This window comes from Drosophila persimilis, unplaced genomic scaffold (genome assembly GCF_003286085.1).
Source record: "Drosophila persimilis strain 14011-0111.01,24,50 unplaced genomic scaffold, DperRS2 tig00000631-arrow-arrow-pilon, whole genome shotgun sequence".
Classification (NCBI taxonomy): Eukaryota; Metazoa; Arthropoda; class Insecta; order Diptera; family Drosophilidae; genus Drosophila; species Drosophila persimilis.
In genome coordinates, this window is record NW_020825327.1 from 1,230,415 (window position 1) to 1,247,842 (window position 17,428).

A 17,428-nucleotide genomic window follows, 5' to 3' on the forward strand; every position below is an offset into this window, starting at 1 on the left:
TTTTGAGAATGTGAAAAACGGAGCCTGGCTGATTGTTTTGTTTCATTTTTATATAATTAAAGAATAGCGTAGAAGGTTCGCGCGTGGCCACTCCTACTTAAATTTTCACATAAAGGAGATATATCAAATTGTCAATTGTCAAATACGTATTATCACTACACATTGTTTTTATGCAAATACAAAAGACGTCAGACGTCTCTGGTTGTTTCTGAGAAAAAAATTAATTTTTTCATGTGTAAAAAAAATTAAATAAGTACATTGACGTGAAAGTTTTCTAAAACATTTTTAAAAGTGCTATAAAACGAAGTGAATCAATAGAAAAGGTAAGTGCTATGCATATTTAGACAGTAAATTTATTATATTTTTGATTCAATACCGACTCCAACCACAATGTGTATGTAACTTCCCATTTTTAAAAATTAATCAATTTGGTTCGGTTGTGGCCGGCCACCCCTTTTTTTGACAAATATATCAAAATAATGTAGCAGTACTATCTTCTAAAACCAATGTACGTTAGGGTTACGCTTATTTATAAAAGTTTTATTTTCAAAGGTCTCAGGGTCTAAAAATGTTCCTTTTGTTATAAAACAATAAAATATAAAGTTTCAGCCTAATTCGACAACGTTTAGAAGTGGTGACTTGAGGTCAATGGTTCCTATGGCAGCTATACTATATATTGCTCCGATCGGATTGACTTAGAACATTAAAATATAATCCAGCCCCCAAAATTTCAGCCCGATTTGTTATCATTTAAGCCAACAATAAATAGTTAACATTCAACTTTTCATACTAATGTGCAAATTATACGAGCAATGTATTTTTTTCGATATTGCACACCCAGATGCCATGTCCATTATGCAAATTGAAGAGGACAAGACATTTCTTGAACTGCAGCGGCAGACCCAAAGACCAGGGCATTGGGCATTAAGCTGGTCTAGACACCATCTCGGTAAAAAAAAAATCAACGAAAATGTGAGGGATCAACTAAAGGATCAAGTACAAAAGCGAAAAGAAATTGCGCGAATTGCTACTGAGATCGTTGCATTTACTGCCGGCAATAATATTATTTACGTAAACCATCAATATCTGAGGACGTTTAACATATTCTGGAAGTGAGTGCGAATCCAGCGATTATTCGACGCAACTCTTGGCACTTTGTGTTGTCTTCGAAACTTCTGCAAAACGCCTAATTTTGAAAGAAAAAGATTTGCCTACGTTCAAGACTCTTTGCCTAAAAAGAGACTATCTGAGTTTGTGAGAACTATTTCTGCTACATTTTTCCATCGCTTTAATATTGCCAAACTTTTTTAACTGACGACCCTTCAGAATGGCATAGACATGAAGATTTTCAAAATGCCGAACGTTCTGTTAAACTTATGCAAGACTATAACCAAATACTAACCAAACGAGGGGGAACGTTGTGAGTTGCTGCGGAGACCCAACTCTACATTTATACCCGTCATTTATACTTAGTCAGTTTGACTCTCCCCCGGTAGACATTGAGCGACAAAAAGTGTGTGCGAGAGATACAGAAAATCATTCTGAACGTGTCGTCGGGGACTGCGTAGCGACCGAAAATTGATTTGTTCCTTTTGTCTATAATAATAATCCGATCAGTGCAGGTTGGATATCACAGGAGTGTGGATACCAAATTTGGTATGGCTGCTCTAGCTCTTATAGTCTCTGAGATCTAGGCGCTCACTGTTTGCGATAGGCAAAGCCAACCATGAAACGAGTGTTTTAGGGAGAGGCAGATCGAAAGAATATGAAATTGTTTTCTTCATTCTGGCTATAATAATACAATCTGGCTCAGATTCTGCAGTCTAGAAGATATAGTCATTCTGCACGATTCTGCGATTTTGTGTTTCTCGGTTTTAAACTAAACAGTGAGGCCGAAGCATCCTCTTCACTGTCACTTCGTCCCTTAATGTCGAAGTAAGAAGTAGTACAAAAACAACGTGCTAGACAAAACCTCACACAGCGCATCTATCATTGCGGCAGAGAAGGATTGATCTTCGACATCATCGCCAGAAGAATCTGGCACGACCGCGCAGGTGAGCAAACCCTCTGTGTCGTCTGCAAAAGCACAAAGGGCGAAAAATAACACCGACATGGTGAAGGGGAAGTCCACACATCAGACGCGGAACGCGCCGAGAGCCAAGGCACCACCAACACCTTCTAGACAGAAGCGGAAAAGACGGATGACTCTACGAAAGCTTCCGAGCTTGAGCCTGAGCTGCAGGTAGCCATTATCGACCGTGGTCATCCGGAGGGGATGATCTCGGAAGTCAACTGACGGATGGCTGAATCAGAAATTCTGAGTGAGTCTATAAATGACGTCGTTGTTCACACAGACAACTGGTTTGTATGCGTATGTGGTAACGTGGAAACTCTTGAGTTTCTCAAAACCAGAGTTTAAGGCTTTGGTGAACTTTAACCAAACGAAATCGAATATGAAGGGCTGCATCCCTCCTCCGATCAAGGAAGACAATGACACAATTGTCCTAATCAAAACTCAAAGCGTGGCCCTCATCCAAGAGCCCTGGATCGTATGTGAAAGAGTTCGGGGTTTGAGTGGTCGCGGATACCGTCTTTCTCACACCACAATCAGCAGGTAAGCCAGGTAACCATTATCGTGGAAAGCAACGATCCTGACGAATGCACTATGCGAGAGGAAGGACGGGAATAACCTACATATATCTGGCCTCTGCATAATCAACATATAAAGCAGAGGACCCACCCTCGGAGGATATCACGGCACTTGTCCGTCAAGCGCCGAAGCAGGGAAACGACATTGTCCTGGGTGACGAAAAATTCCTGGGGAAAGTCGCTGTTCGAGTACATCCTGTCCACAAACCTTTTTGTGTGCAACTGGGTGACCACGCCACTTTCCGCAACAGGAACCGTGCAGAGGCTATAGACATAACCCTGGCCTCGAACAGCGGCTCCATAGCCAACAAGGATTGCCATGTATCAGGATAGTGCTCCTTTTAGGAGTACTACACGATACATTACAATATCAAATGGGAAAGGGAGAAGATCAAGGCCTCCCATAATTCTAAACGACAGACTGGATCCGATTCTCAAAAACCAAAAGTCTTAAAATCCTTCGCACGGGAGACTAGTACGTCTAGTACAGAAGCGCCACTGAACGTTACCAAGGCTCTACAGAAATCATTTCTCAAATTCTGCCCGATCAGCCGACCCCCAAAGTCCAATCGCAACTCGTGGTGGATACGGGAGCTTAGCAAAATCAGGACGGAATAGAGGAAACTCTGCAGCAAAGCCAAAGTGATGAACACACAAAAAGGCTGGTATCCATATCATCACATATTTAATGCCTACAAGAAAACCTGTAGGAAGTCGAAAAGAGAATCATGGGCGGCCTTTTGCGAATCCATGGACAGCCCCACAGAGGTCTCAAGGCTTTTAAGAGTACTGTCAAAAGCGCTTACTACACCTGGCCGGCTGCGCAACCAGGTCGGTACGTTCGCAAAAAGTAGCCGAGAATCCCTGATACTTCTCATGAAAGTCCAATTCCCTGGTTGCTCGGACGTTTTCGGTGACTAGCTAACTAACATCTAACTAAAGGGCATATCAGTTAAGACCGCACTGCACGAAGTAGTTGGGCATGTTGAAAAGACTCTTAGAATGCGTTGGGGTGACACCCCAACAATCTACCTTAAGTGCTAGGCTGAGACGTCTTCTTCGAGAGCCTGGACAGCCTGGTGACCATGCCGCTAGGGAAATTGGCACTCTTTATTGAGACCTCGGGGTGGTTTAACAAATCTCCCTAATTAGAGGACACCATCACATGACAAGTAGGAGCATCACAATGGGCAGATCTGCTTTAGATGTTAGATTTTGATGGCGACATTGATAATGAAGAAGAAATTTAAGACAATTTAGATGAAGACGCTTGTGAGTGTGACGGGTTTGACGAGGCGATAAACGAGGCTGTAGATATGTCGGAATCAGCACTTTAGTCAGATTTTTTCTTATATGACAGTACGGCTTTTATATTGTCATCATCAACTTCGATCACTTCAATTACATCTCCGACACCGAAACGAAAACACTGTCCGCTTGCTATCATTCACCCTGAAGATACAACAATGATATAAAGTTAAATTTGAAAGTCGTTCCAGTGGATGTCATGCATTTGACAATGATTAAACAAATAACACCATAAATGATGCTGGCGCGTTTGTATGATGCGTTCTGGATATAAATCTGAAATCAGAGGCATTCAAAAAAATATTGAGGCGTCAACAAAATTCGGTGTTAGATAAATCGGCTGTCTCATTTTGTCATACCGCTCTGGAAGAATTTGAAAGTCTCGACACACCATATAAATATTTTGAATATCTTCAAAATGGCGAAACCATAACGCACATTGTTCAACAGACTAACGTTTATGTCGCAAAAAAAAACATTCCGACTTTATTTATTACAAAGAAAGTTGAATACGTCAATATATGCCAGTATTTCACTATCCAAGTACCCGTCATATTGGAGAAAATATGTGGTGAAAGTAAATGTGTGTAACGTCCAAAAGGAAGCGTTTCCCACCCCATTAAGTATATTCTTGATCAGCATCAATAGCCGAGTCGACTGAGCCATATCTATCTGTCCGTCCGTTCGTCTGTCCGTCCCTATCAGCGTCACCGTCCCTAGTGCTCAGAGACTATAAGAGTTAGAGCAACAACATTTTGTATTCAAACATCTGTGATATGCCACAGTTACAAGTGTATTTCAAAATTTATTTACACTTCACACTCTTTATTAATGACTTGCATTCAGTATTAACATACTCTCGAGTACTTCTGTATGCGGATGATGTTAAACTCTGTGTCCAGTACAAGGACATTTCATTTCATTCTCGCTTGCAATCCGATCTCAATAACTTTCAGTCATGGTGTTGTGCAAACTTGTTACACCTTAATGCCTCGAAATGCAAAGTTTGGCTCCCTATACCCCATTTGGTGGTTCTCTTGAGAGAATTACCCTGGTGGATGATCTGGGTGTTATGTTAGACCCCAAGTTAAAGTTTTCCGAACACATTTCTACCATGGTAAATAAGGCCATGGGCGTGCTTGGGTTTATAAAGAGGTGGTCAAAGGAATTTGACGACCCCTATATAACAAAGACTCTCTATACCTCGCTTGTTCGTCCGATCTTAGAATACGGCTCCTGTGTATGGTGCCCTCAGTACAAAGTACACCAGGACCGTATAGAATCAGTACAGAAAAACTTTTTACTCTTTGCTCTGCGGGGCCTTAGCTTACTCTAGTAGACTACTATTAGTAAACATCCCATCCTTAGTTAACCGTAGAAAAATGCTTGGTGTGATATTAATGCACAATTTGATCAGGGGTGACATAGACAGCCCTGATCTGTTGAGCCGCATAAACTTCACGATTCCTATTAGACTGACTAGAAATTGTATACCGTTGCTCCTTCCACTTTGTAGATCGAACTATTCCTTGCATGAACCGTTTAGGGTCTTATGCTCGGATTATAATTCCCTCTACCATATTATATCCACCACTAATTCTCTTCCTCTTATTAAATTACTAATCCTTACACACCTTTCTAGTAATTAGTAATTGTAATGGTATTTGTATTTCGATTGCATGCTTAGTTTCTTAGTAAGTTTAGTGCTAATTTTCCTCGAATGTTAGTCTCATAGCTATCTTTCTTGCATGTTCGCGTTCGGTTCGGCTACGCACCGTGCGTCATGCGACAGCGCCCCTCGGTCGGTTGGGCGGGAGGAGGGCTGCGTTATGCCTGGGATCCGCGCGTAACAGCCTTCTGCTGGTTTCACACGGGCCACTTGACGGTGCAGTAACTGCATCGCCTCTTGAAAGATGCAGTCATTGCATGTCAACGTCAACGTCTAAAAAAACGAGGGGGAACGTTGTGAGTTGCTGCGGACACCGCAACTCTACAGTTATACCCGATACTAAGTCAGTATGGCTCTCCTCCGGCAGACGCCGCTAATATTAAACGACACGACAAAGAGTGCGTGCGAGAGAGACAGAAAATCAGTCTGAGCGTGACGTCGGGCGCTGCGTAGCCACTGCAAATTGATTTGTTCCTTTTGGCTATAAAAATGATCTGATCTGATCCAGATTCAGCAATCTAATAGATATGGTCGTTATCTATGATTCTGCGTTTTTAGTTTTCTCCAATGTGCAGTATTGTGGATGCAACAGATTTTCGTCCTTTGTGGGGGCGGATGGGGTGAGATCTAACAAAAGTGCGGATACCAAATTTGATTACTCTAGCCTTAATAGTCTCTGAGATTTGTGGTTGCCCCAGATTTTCGTCCTTTGCGGGGTCGGAAGGGGGTGTGTCGAAATTTTGACACAAAACGGTCAAGGTCCGATATCACAGGAGTGTGGATACCAAATTTGGTTGCTCTAGCTCTTATGGGTTCTGAGATCCTTGAACTCATATTTTGCAATTGGCAAAACCGACCATGAAACCTGTGTGTTAGAGAGAGACAGAGCGAGAAAGAGTGAAATTGTTTTCTTGATTCTGGCTATAATAATTATACGATCTGGTTCAGATTTTGCACTCTAGAAGATATAGTCATCTTCTACGATTCTGCGTTTTTAGTTTTCTCGTATCGTCGAAATTGTGGATGCCACAGATTTTCGCCCTTTGTGGGGGCGGAAGTGGGCGGGGCAAAGTTTTGAAATATTTTTGTAGCATTGACATATCACAGAAGTCTGGATCCAAAACATCGTTGCTCTAGCTCTTATAGTCTTTGAGCATTAGGCGCTGAAGGGGACGGACAGACAGACAGACGGACAGACGGACGGACGGACAGACGGACAGACAGATGGCTCAATCGACTCGGCTATTGATGCTGATCAAGAATATATATACTTTATGGGGTCGGAAACGATTCCTTCTGGACGTTACACACATCCACAAATCTAATATACCCCAATGCTCATTTTGAGTATCGGGTATAAAAAAATAGCCAGAATGAAGAAAATAAATTTCAGGGGTACCCCAGAAACCTCTTCCAATCGAGCTCGAAATGTCGTAACGAAACTCTCTCTTGGTTGGTTTAAAATTGTTCGTCAAATTGCTTTGACCACCTCTTTATGAACTCAAGCACGCCCATGGTCTTATTTACCGTGGTAGAAATGTGTTCAGAAAACTTTAGCTTGGCATCTAATATAACACCAAGATCATCCACCAGGGTAATTCTCTCAATTCTCTCTCCACATAGGGTATATGGAGCCAACCAGGGGCTAAAACGATGAAATGTCCTAACTTTGCATTTCGAGACATTACGGTGTAACAAGTTTGCACAGCACCATGACTGAAAATTATTGAGATCGGATTGCAGGCGAGAATTTAATGAAATGTCCTTATACTAGACAGAGAGTTATCATCATCCGCATACATTTTTACTCGAGAGTATGTTAATACCGAAGGCAAGTCATTAATAAAGAGTGTGAAGAGTAAGGGGCATAGATGGCTGCCCTGTGGTACTCCCGAAGAAACCTTGACTGGTGAAGAGAGGTAGTTTGTGAAGATGTCTCTTTGAGACCTGGAACAAAGATAGCTAGAAATTCATCTCAGGAGGTTGGGCGTAAACGGTAAAAGGTCAAGTTTATGTGCTAGAAGGGAATGGTTTACAGATTCGAATGCTTTACTAAAGTCGGTGTAAATAACATCCGTCTGTAAGATACCTTGAAAGCCTTTAATAATGAAAAAGGTAAACTCTAAAAAGTTCGTGGTGGTTGATCGCCACCTTATAAATCCATGCTGAGTTGGAGATATATCTAAGTGACTTGCAGAGATGTTGCAAGTGCGGAGATAAAATTCGTATTATGCAACCTATTGGAAAAAATTTAGTTTTTGTTGAAGAAATCGTTTTTAGAATTTTAGAATTTTTGTTTTCTTTGTTTGATCAAATTACAAAATGACCGTTGAAAAAAGTTTTATTTAGAAAAAAATTTTTTTTTTAATTTATGAATATGACATCCAAAAATTTAGTATGTATGTATGTTTGTATTGTTAGAAATTGATTAATCGGTGTATGTACTTATTCTCTTTAAGCTCTTTCTTGTTTTCGTTTGATTTCTAGCTGTTTGTGTATGTTTTTTTTTATCTATTTGTGTTGTTATTTTGAACCGTACTAAATGGAGAAAATACGTGTACAAAAATTAAAAATGTTTGATTATCAAACCGTTATTTGAAAAACGTGTAAAAAAAGACCGTGTAAAAACAAAATTAGGTGTACTTGATAGGGTCGTAAACGCTTCCTTCTGGGTGTTACACACATCCACTTCCACCACAAATCTAATATACCACTCTTCGAGTATCAAGTATAACTACACGGCAGTCTCAGTTTGTATATACCTATTTGATGAGTAGACACATAATGCATGTAATGCATATTGTATTTATCTTGTGCATATATGTACATATGATTAAACTAAAAGTGAAAAAAGACAACACGTATTACATCATTCCCTATCGTTACCGTACTAGATAACTGGAATGCTTACTGAGAATAAGCGCGTTTTGAGGGGGAAAAGAGGATGGTACGCCTTTCGAGTTCATGTTGGTCATGAACCCGCACGCTTTTAATTCTAAGCCACACTGGTAGAGAGACTTAAAAACGCCTGAGAAACTATTTTCGTCATTTCCGTTCCAAAAATGTAAATACGATCGCATCGATTTTTGTTAACCTAGTAGATAAAAGCATTATCCCGCGTGTAGATTTATTCCGAAAGCTTTGAAATTGTGGTTTTCCCATGATTTTGCGATTGTAAGGTAAGGGGACAAAGGAAGCCTGTGAAAAATGTTAAGTAGCGGCATGACTAGAGGTGGCACCTGCCTCTTTTTTATTTTGAGATGCTTAAAAACATTTTAAAAACAATTTATGTTTTTTTATTTCTTAGTCCTCTTTTGCCAAAAATTGTATTCTTGGGTCATTCTTGCGCACAGCTTCTACAATTTTTTCGTTAGACATCGTTCTTTATATTGTATTGTCAAGTCGGCGGCACAATATTTTCTTCGTATGAACGTATTCCACCAGACTTAAGTCCAACTAACGGTGAGACCAGATAAAACGAGGGGGAAACGTTGTGAGTCGCTGCTACGCTGCATTTGTACCCGATACTCAGTCAGTATGGCTCCTCTCCGCCAGAGGGCGCACACATTGAACTACGAAGAATGTGTTAGAGAGTAAGATAGAGAGAGGGAGAATGAGTAAGCGCGTGGCTGGGTTTGCGTAGCAACTGCAAATTGATTTCTTCCTTCTTGCTATAATTATAATCCAATCTGATCCAGATTCGACAGTCTAGAAGATATGGTAATTTTCTATGATTGAGCGTTTTTGGGTTTCGTCCTTTGTGGCGGCGGAAAGGGGCGTGGCAAAATTTTTAAAAAAACTTGATTCAGTGTAAAACGAAGCAGTCTGGATACAAAATTTCGTTGCTTTAGCTTTTACAGTCTCTGAGAACTAGACGTCAAACTAGACGGACGGACCTACAGACAGACATGGCTCAATCAACTCGGCTATTGATGCTGATCACGAATATATATATGTACATATATATATACTTTATGAGGTCGGAAACGCTTCCATCCATTTTCCCCACAAATTTAATATACCCCTACACTCATTATGAGTATCGGGTATAAAACGTTACGGGAAAAGAAGGCAAGTGTTGAGCAATAAAAACCTTTATATACAGACAGGCTCCGGTTTTCACTTTCACAAAAGTTTTCCGAAATCACATAAATTTGTGTTTCCGTTTTTACAACCCGCAAGATTTCTACGTTTTAAAAACGAAACATTTTCCTCGACGAAAAGTAAACGGTTTTTTATGTAACAAAACGTATCTTAATTGCAAGGCTTGTACCTTCCTTATAAAGGGTTTTTTCTTAACCCAACCTCAAACTTGGCTTGAAAATAATTGGTTGGGGCAACAAGAATTTTCGTTTTCGTGCAAACAGCTGACGCATTTCGATTTGTTTATCGGAAATGAAATAAATATTTGCACATCCCAGCACAGACTGTTCTCATAACATGCGCACAACAGAACAGCAGGGTAAGCCTTTTCCCGCCCATTTAATTCAAAATTTTGGTACAACAATTAAATTTGTTAACCATTAGTAATTTAATTTTCAATATGCAAGCTCTTACTCGCAGAGTAGCAGACATGTTAAATATACAGGTGTTGTATTTAAGATGTCTCGATTTTCTTAAATCGCGCACTTTCTGACGTGGTTTTGCTTCAAAACAAGTAATTAGGCATTTTATCACGCTGTATATTATTGAAGCAACCAGATCAGCTGTTTTTATTTGTCAGAATCGATGAAAAAATTAAACCTATCGACATCAAATCTAAAAACGACACGAAAAGTACAATTTTTCCGGAACAGCACTGATTGATAGCTGTGACGGCTACCAACACTTTCACACTATATTTATCGCTATGTCTGTTTATATCTCTGTCCGTCAGTCTAAATAAGACTTGAAGTATGTTGTCATACGACCATGACATCTGTGGTATATATTACAGACACTTTGTAAGCATATCGATAGAAAAGATCTACGTGTAAGTCGAATTAATCCTTTTTTTTTGCCTATCCGTCTTCTTCGGTCCCTTCTTTTCTCGTTTTTAGGCTTCGTTAAAATATCGCTTACAGGGCAGGTTAAGTTAGGTAGACGCGTTTGTCACGCTGGCTAGGAGCCCATCACATTTACGGTACAGATATACGGGCAGTCTTATTTATGTGTAGCGGAGTGTATGGTAAGGTTAATGAAAACGAAAGTGATTAAGATTCGTCCAAAATTCAACTATGTACATGTGTATGACAATATATGATTGCATTCATACACATAACAGAATACGATATACATATGTGTGTTCAAATATCAATGATTTTGGATCAGGGAGAGAATTGTTGTCTTGGGAGCGAGCATTTTGATTTTTTTTTTGCATTAAATTTGTTTTGAATGAGCAACATCAACATTACATATGTGCACAAGTGTGAGCATAGGTACATATGAATACTTCAACGTGCAAAAAAAATATACATATAAATGTTCCGGGATATTTTCATACATATGTATATAAATCACAAGTAATTCCAAGCACAATACAGGTAAAATAAAAGACCGTATAAAGTTTGAGGATACGTCCAATGTTTACAGTTGTAGTCGTGGGTGAACACTAAAAAATAAAATATATATTTATGAATTATATTTATATATTAATCCATACATATGTATGGATTTATTTATTCGTTTCTATCGTTTTAACTTATATCAAGGATGTAGCAAAAAAAATAGCTATGTATAAGGAATTTAAATATGTATGCACTAAAAATAAACAAATTCATACCTGTTTGGAAGGAGTTATAGCTTTTGCCTTCAGTTAATAATGCAAAATTGCCTGCGTTTAGTTTGTAGAACGGTAAAAAACAGACGCTTTGTGTTAGGTGATGCAGACCTCCCCTGCCAATTGTAGTATCCTGTGCGCGTGAGCTAGCGTTAACAAAGTACTTTTGTTTAACAAACTTCCTACACAGTCTTAAGTACTCACATACAGAAAAGAACAATGATGTATTGATTTTTCACAATAACTAAACCAGCACGTCACATAAATACAATTTTTTGAATGTTTTGAAGTTATTGAAACATTTCCAACGCGCGTTTTTTTTCACCCGCTTAAACTGACTTTTTTAATATTTTAAAACTAACATTCACAAACTATTGTTTCTAAATTATTTATATGATCGGGGTCGGTCTTATCTAAATAAGATGAGAAAATATTTAGCCGTTTGATGTTCTTTTCAAATTTAAATTAATAAATTGATATTAGATTTTAACAAGCGTGATGCCAACCTTGTTTATTACCAGTGTAATTTGAAAAAGGCGTTAAGAAATAAAGTAAGTGCAATATTTCTCACAATTTCGTTCAAAAACTAGACGATGCTATTCGATATAACTAATCAAGGGAGTCGATCAAAAATTTATCGGTTCTGCTGCGCTACGCACCCGATGTATTCTCTTTACCTTTTGGCCTATCAACTAATAAAATGTGCTAAAGCCAAATTTGAATTGATTTGTCATCTCTCCCGTGTTTAGTGTTTCTGGGCAAGCGAAAACACAACAAAATAAATGTACGCTTATTTAAATTACAACTAAGATAAACTCTTCGAATATATTAAATTCAATGCATATATTTGCTCTTACAAATCATAAAATTTGGTGTTAAGGTTTAACGTTATTAGGCATAGGGTAGTACATTTTTTGTATGTAAGCATAGAAATTTTATTTTGTTTATGTGGCATATGGCAGTTCAGTTTACTTGTGAAAAGGCCAAGTCCATATTTGCAAAAAAAAAAATGTTATAATCTATATTTTTTTGTATATCTTGTTATGTTGTGAAGCAAAGATAAATTATAAATTGGTTTATAAACTGGAAATATTTTTCTCACTTGAACCTATGTGAAAATATGTGTAAATGTGTTAGTGAATGACTAATTGTTAAAAGCGCAACTCAACATGGCTGACTTTACTGTGGTGAGCAACGAGTAATCTGTCGGTAGTGCTGCCTCTTTTCTTTTCAAGCATTGGTGCTTGCTCGCGCGTACAGTGTTTATCAGTAGGGGTTTTTGTTTTAAATTTATATTATTTTATCTTCAATGTGTAAGGAATAGATATTTATTAAGAGCCATACGCCTAGTAAATACAACTGAGTGTGCTGTGGCGGTTACGCTTCACAGTCTATTAAATGGAAAATAAAACCTATAAATGGTTGCATAAATTTTATATTAAAAATTAAATTGTCATTAAAATTTTCATTTTATTGACTATTGTATTTATTATTCTATTGTATTCATTTCGCAAAATTGTAGCATTTTGAAATAAAATAACATCAAAAACGGAAAAAGCAATACTAACAAGAAAATCAAAGATCACTGCAACTAAGAAAAAAGGGAAGATTTTTCAAAAAACATAGGTACATATGTATATTTATTTAACTATGTATATGCATTAAAAATTATTTAAATAACTGCAAAAACGCCGCTGGGTGTCTATAATCTTCTTTTACAGAAAATTGTTCATAATCAATAAAAAACATATTTATATTATTGTACTTGAAGTGGAATCCTTAAGTAATCCTTATTACTAAAATCGAAAACTATCTTTCAAAGATGACGCAACCGCTACCCATCCGCTTTCAGGAGCATTTACAGGTGAGTGTGAAACGATTGTACTGCTTGACGTTTCTTGCGCCGTTAGTCCACGAGCAATGCCAGTATAGTGCATACAATTGGTATACACATATGCACATATGTGTGAACATATCTCTTATTCCAATTATGTGACGAATGTACATACATACATATTTAATTAACCATGGGTCAGGCTGAATGGAAAACCACTTGTTGATCTTTTATAAACCAAAACTTTATTGTATATAAAATTTTGTGAATAAATTGGTAGTTAAATGTATGTACATATGTCCGTTTGTTCCAGTTTGTTCCAGATTTAATTGTGGGCGTTCTTTCTTTTTTTGGACAAGCTAGGAAAAGTTTCATAAAAAGTGAAATGGCGGCTATATAGAATATAGTATAATATAATTTATGTATATAAGTAAATGCATAACTAATTCTGTCTGTCCAGGCATTTTTCTGCTTCTATTTCTCTCTGTATACATGCGTATGTATACATACATATGTACATACGTACATAAGTTACACCAAGCGACAAAAAAAGCCGCTCTCTGAAATTGCATGTATTTCTCACATCTCTAGTCGGTGCTTTTTGCAAATTTGAGCTTCTGCGTCTAATTTTTATTTTCTTGCTGCCGTCAAATAAATTCGTTTTAATATCATAGTCATATTAGGAAACAAATTATTTTTAAGACAACACGTCTGTAACGATTTTTAGTTAACTTTGGATAGACTGCAGAAAAAATTAATTGTAAATAGAAAACCTTGACTTTAACCTGCAGGGCCAAGACTCTGGAGGCATAAGATGGCATTTAGGGCATCATTTGGAGTGGTGCGAAGAGCTCCACAGATGCATAGGGCGGCAGTTCGCTGAACTGCAGGAGAGCCTACATCCATTTAAAATGGGGGGTTGAAAGGTTGAGACTTTGTATTTATTTGGGAAGAACACGATTTCGCGCAAGTTTTGGGGGTATTTCATCCAGAAGATAAGTGCAACATCGTCCACGTAGCAACTACCTTGCGAGGTGCCTCTGTTCCTGTTCCCTCCCCCAGGTCAGTCAGGGCTTGGGTAATGGCACCCTGTACGACGTTGTTAAAGGCTCCCCTCGATAACGAGAAAAGTTATTAATGAGTTATTATTAGTTAAAGTTATTATAAATTTCTTGAAATGCTGAGATATCTATACCACTGAGCTTATTTCATGGAGTGCCGTTTGAACGATAAACTAAAGTCTAAACGTCTAAAAGTCGTTTAGGATTGAGGCTTTCCCTTCTTTGGGGATAAAGACTATCTTTGTCTTAAGCCACGCTTGTGGTATTGTACCCACTGCCAGTATCCTCCTGAAGATACATTGTAGCCAGTTGATGGCTATGTCCCCGGCCTTTTCCCCGGCTTGACCTGGCGATTAGCACGGGTTGAGGTGTTTAGTAATCAAAGTTACCAAGAGAGGTGTGGCGGCTCGATGGTTGTACCTCCGAGGAAATGAGTATCGATTAAAATGTGTATGGATTCCTCACTGGAGTTACTCTACGTGCCATCATTCTTTTTAAAGTACCCCACCGAGGGAGTAGTTGTCGAAAGGATCTTGCGTAGCCTTGCGGCCTTTCACGTTTCCTTGATTTCAGACCAAAAGAGTCCCTTTTTGCTTCCGTAGATTCTTTTTTGTACAGTGCCAGACTGATTTTATATTCTTCCCAGTGCTTCTCTTCGTTAGTGCTTTAGGCTCTGTTGAAGAGAGTCCTGCAGCTTTTACGTACTATATCTATTTGTTTTGATCACCAAGGGGGTTCCATTTTTCCCCTAGGTTTATTTGTGGGGCATGCTGCCGTGAAGGCTTTGTTGCATGCTTCCGTGAACCTGTTCACTAGACGATCTAGGTCGTCCATTGTGTTCGGGCCTGCCGTCAGAAAGGGAATGGTCCTCCAGGACTTTATAACTCTTGACTATGTCTCACTAAAGTGAGGTCAATAATCTGCTGTCGATTTTTAATTATAAAAGTGAGGTCGTTGCCCTGATTACAAATACAAAAATTTAAGTTTAGGATGAAGCTGAAAAGTGAGTCACTTCTTACATTTGTGTCCGAGCTCCCCCATGGGGTGTAGTGAGCGTTGGCATCACAACCTATTAGTAGGGGAGTGTCCGACCCCTCGCTGTAGCTGGCTACATAGCTTGGGCCATGTAGGACGACAACAGCCTTAGATGTGACCCTTGCAGCTTTAGGCTTGTCGCCGTTTAGTCGCCATCGAGCATCAGCTCTGTGTCCGACGAGACACCTTCTGGGGCTGGCTCCTGCTCGACTGGGTTATCGACAGGATGCGCCTTCCGCTTGTATATCTTAATGGTGTCTGAGCTTATGACCGAATTCCAGCCTTTTCTTTATTAGCTTGGGCAAGTCACCCCCGTCACCTTACCAGAATTTCGGGCAAGTTCGCAATATTGCTTAACTTCTTTTCCAAGGTGTCAGTTTTGGGAGGTGCTCACAATGTTTCCCGTCGTTTAAAATCGGACTAACAATATATGTATATTTAGAGAGTCTTGATAGTAAAATTTCTTTTTCTACATTTTTGTAGAAATTATTTTAGAAAAGGTAGAAATTATTATTACTTGTGTGTCAGTTAATATGTTAATATGCGTAACACTAAACATTTCAATATTTTTATATTTCAGTATTTTTACTTTTCTAATAAAAAACAAATATGATGCACATATAATTCTCTGTAGGAGAGTATGAGCTTCCCTGCCTGACCCAGCTGTTTTAATATCGCCCGACACTTTGAAGGTAGGAAAGTAGTCGTTCAGGTATAGTGAGAGAAAGAGCTCGGGTTAATAATACAATGGTCGGATCCGATATAAAACACAGATATAGAGCGCAGAAAGTTGACTGTAGACAAGGACAAGGACAGGCAAGCCGTCAATAAGTCATGTCGTGACATGGGTACTAAGTTATTACTTTCGATTACCGAAAACCCAACAGCACCTAGTGAGTTAAAATCAGTACGAACTATCACACATTTTTATCTGACAGAAATGAAGAAATGGTTTTTATGGCAGACAAGTTCTGTTCGTATATCGTGATACCAGAAGACTGTGGAATATACAAAGAAGTGATGAAGCCAGGAAGAATCAATTTAACACAAAGAAATTTGAGTTCTTTTTGAACAGGGAGGGACATATTTTCCGACGTGAAACTGAATCCGAACATTTTTCAACTTATAGGTATGAGACCTATACGTCAAGTACTGTCCTGTACTGCAAGGTAAAAATTCCCGGAACGCCTATTTATTGGTAGTGTGGGACTTAATGCTAAGACAGATCCAGCAAACGGAAACTGACAAGATAGAATTTTTCTGGTGGTAATGTCTGAACAACAAAGTCACACACTCGGCATCCGAATATGCAGTATCATCAGCGTTCTTTGCCGCTAGAATAGAAAACGAGAAAAGTTTCTAATCTAACAAGTCCCGCAGAGTCAACTTTTTGCGTTGGGGTGACCTGTGAGAAAAACCGGTTTGATGGTATTTATTGTGTAGGCTCTAACAACTAGCTTAAGCCAATCGTATTTTTCACAAATGCATTTTTCTTCTTTTTTAAAAACAATCCAACCAAAATGATGTATCAATTTGTATTCAATACCCAATCTAATATAATACTTTTCGGTGGCAATAGAAATAGCTGGCGATCCACCGACTCTGATCGCCGCTCTGTTTCACTAGGGCCTCTATCTCGATCCGGAGCTCTGAGGAACTTTATTTCGACACGACGCAAGGAGTTTATGCCTAATGCGCTAGCGTCCGCCCGCTTCACTATTCTTGCGCGTAGAGTTATGGCAATTATTACGTTTCTTGTGTTAACGATGAGCTATGTCACGTAGAGCTATGGCAATTATTGCGTTTCTTGGATTAACGATGAGCTAAACCGCGAACTGTTGAAGAGACTCTCAGTAACGTTGTACCCTATCCTTCAGCTGCAGACCATGAACTTCTGTGGGCAGTTCCATATCGACGCTCCAGGGCACGCTTAACATCCTCATAATTACAAGGTTGTTTAATAAGTTTTGCGGTTCTATAAGAAAACACAATTTTATGGTCTGAAATACACTTTGTTATTCCACTTGTTACAACGAGATTCCATTTTGTGAATTCCATCCCTGAAAGAAAGAACCTGGAAAAGCCTCAAAATACGCTTCCACAGCAGTTATGAA

General features: G+C 38.8%; 2 protein-coding genes across 2 annotated transcripts in view; one reads left to right on the forward strand and one right to left on the reverse strand.

Annotated features, from left to right (window-relative positions):
• Positions 1-11,582, reverse strand: part of LOC6604248 (protein tramtrack, beta isoform) — a gene marked incomplete at its 3' end in the record, with an annotated part of 92,033 nt that extends 80,451 nt beyond the window's left edge. The window contains exon 1 of the mRNA XM_026990944.1: positions 11,388-11,582. The remainder of the gene's footprint in view (positions 1-11,387) is intronic.
• Positions 11,583-13,147: 1,565 nt separating this feature from the next.
• LOC6603502 (clathrin heavy chain) overlaps positions 13,148-17,428 on the forward strand; it is a 34,321-nt gene continuing 30,040 nt past the window's right edge. The window contains exon 1 of the mRNA XM_002028445.2: positions 13,148-13,248. Within this exon, the coding sequence (XP_002028481.1) occupies positions 13,207-13,248 (42 nt within the window). The 5' untranslated portion in view covers positions 13,148-13,206. The remainder of the gene's footprint in view (positions 13,249-17,428) is intronic.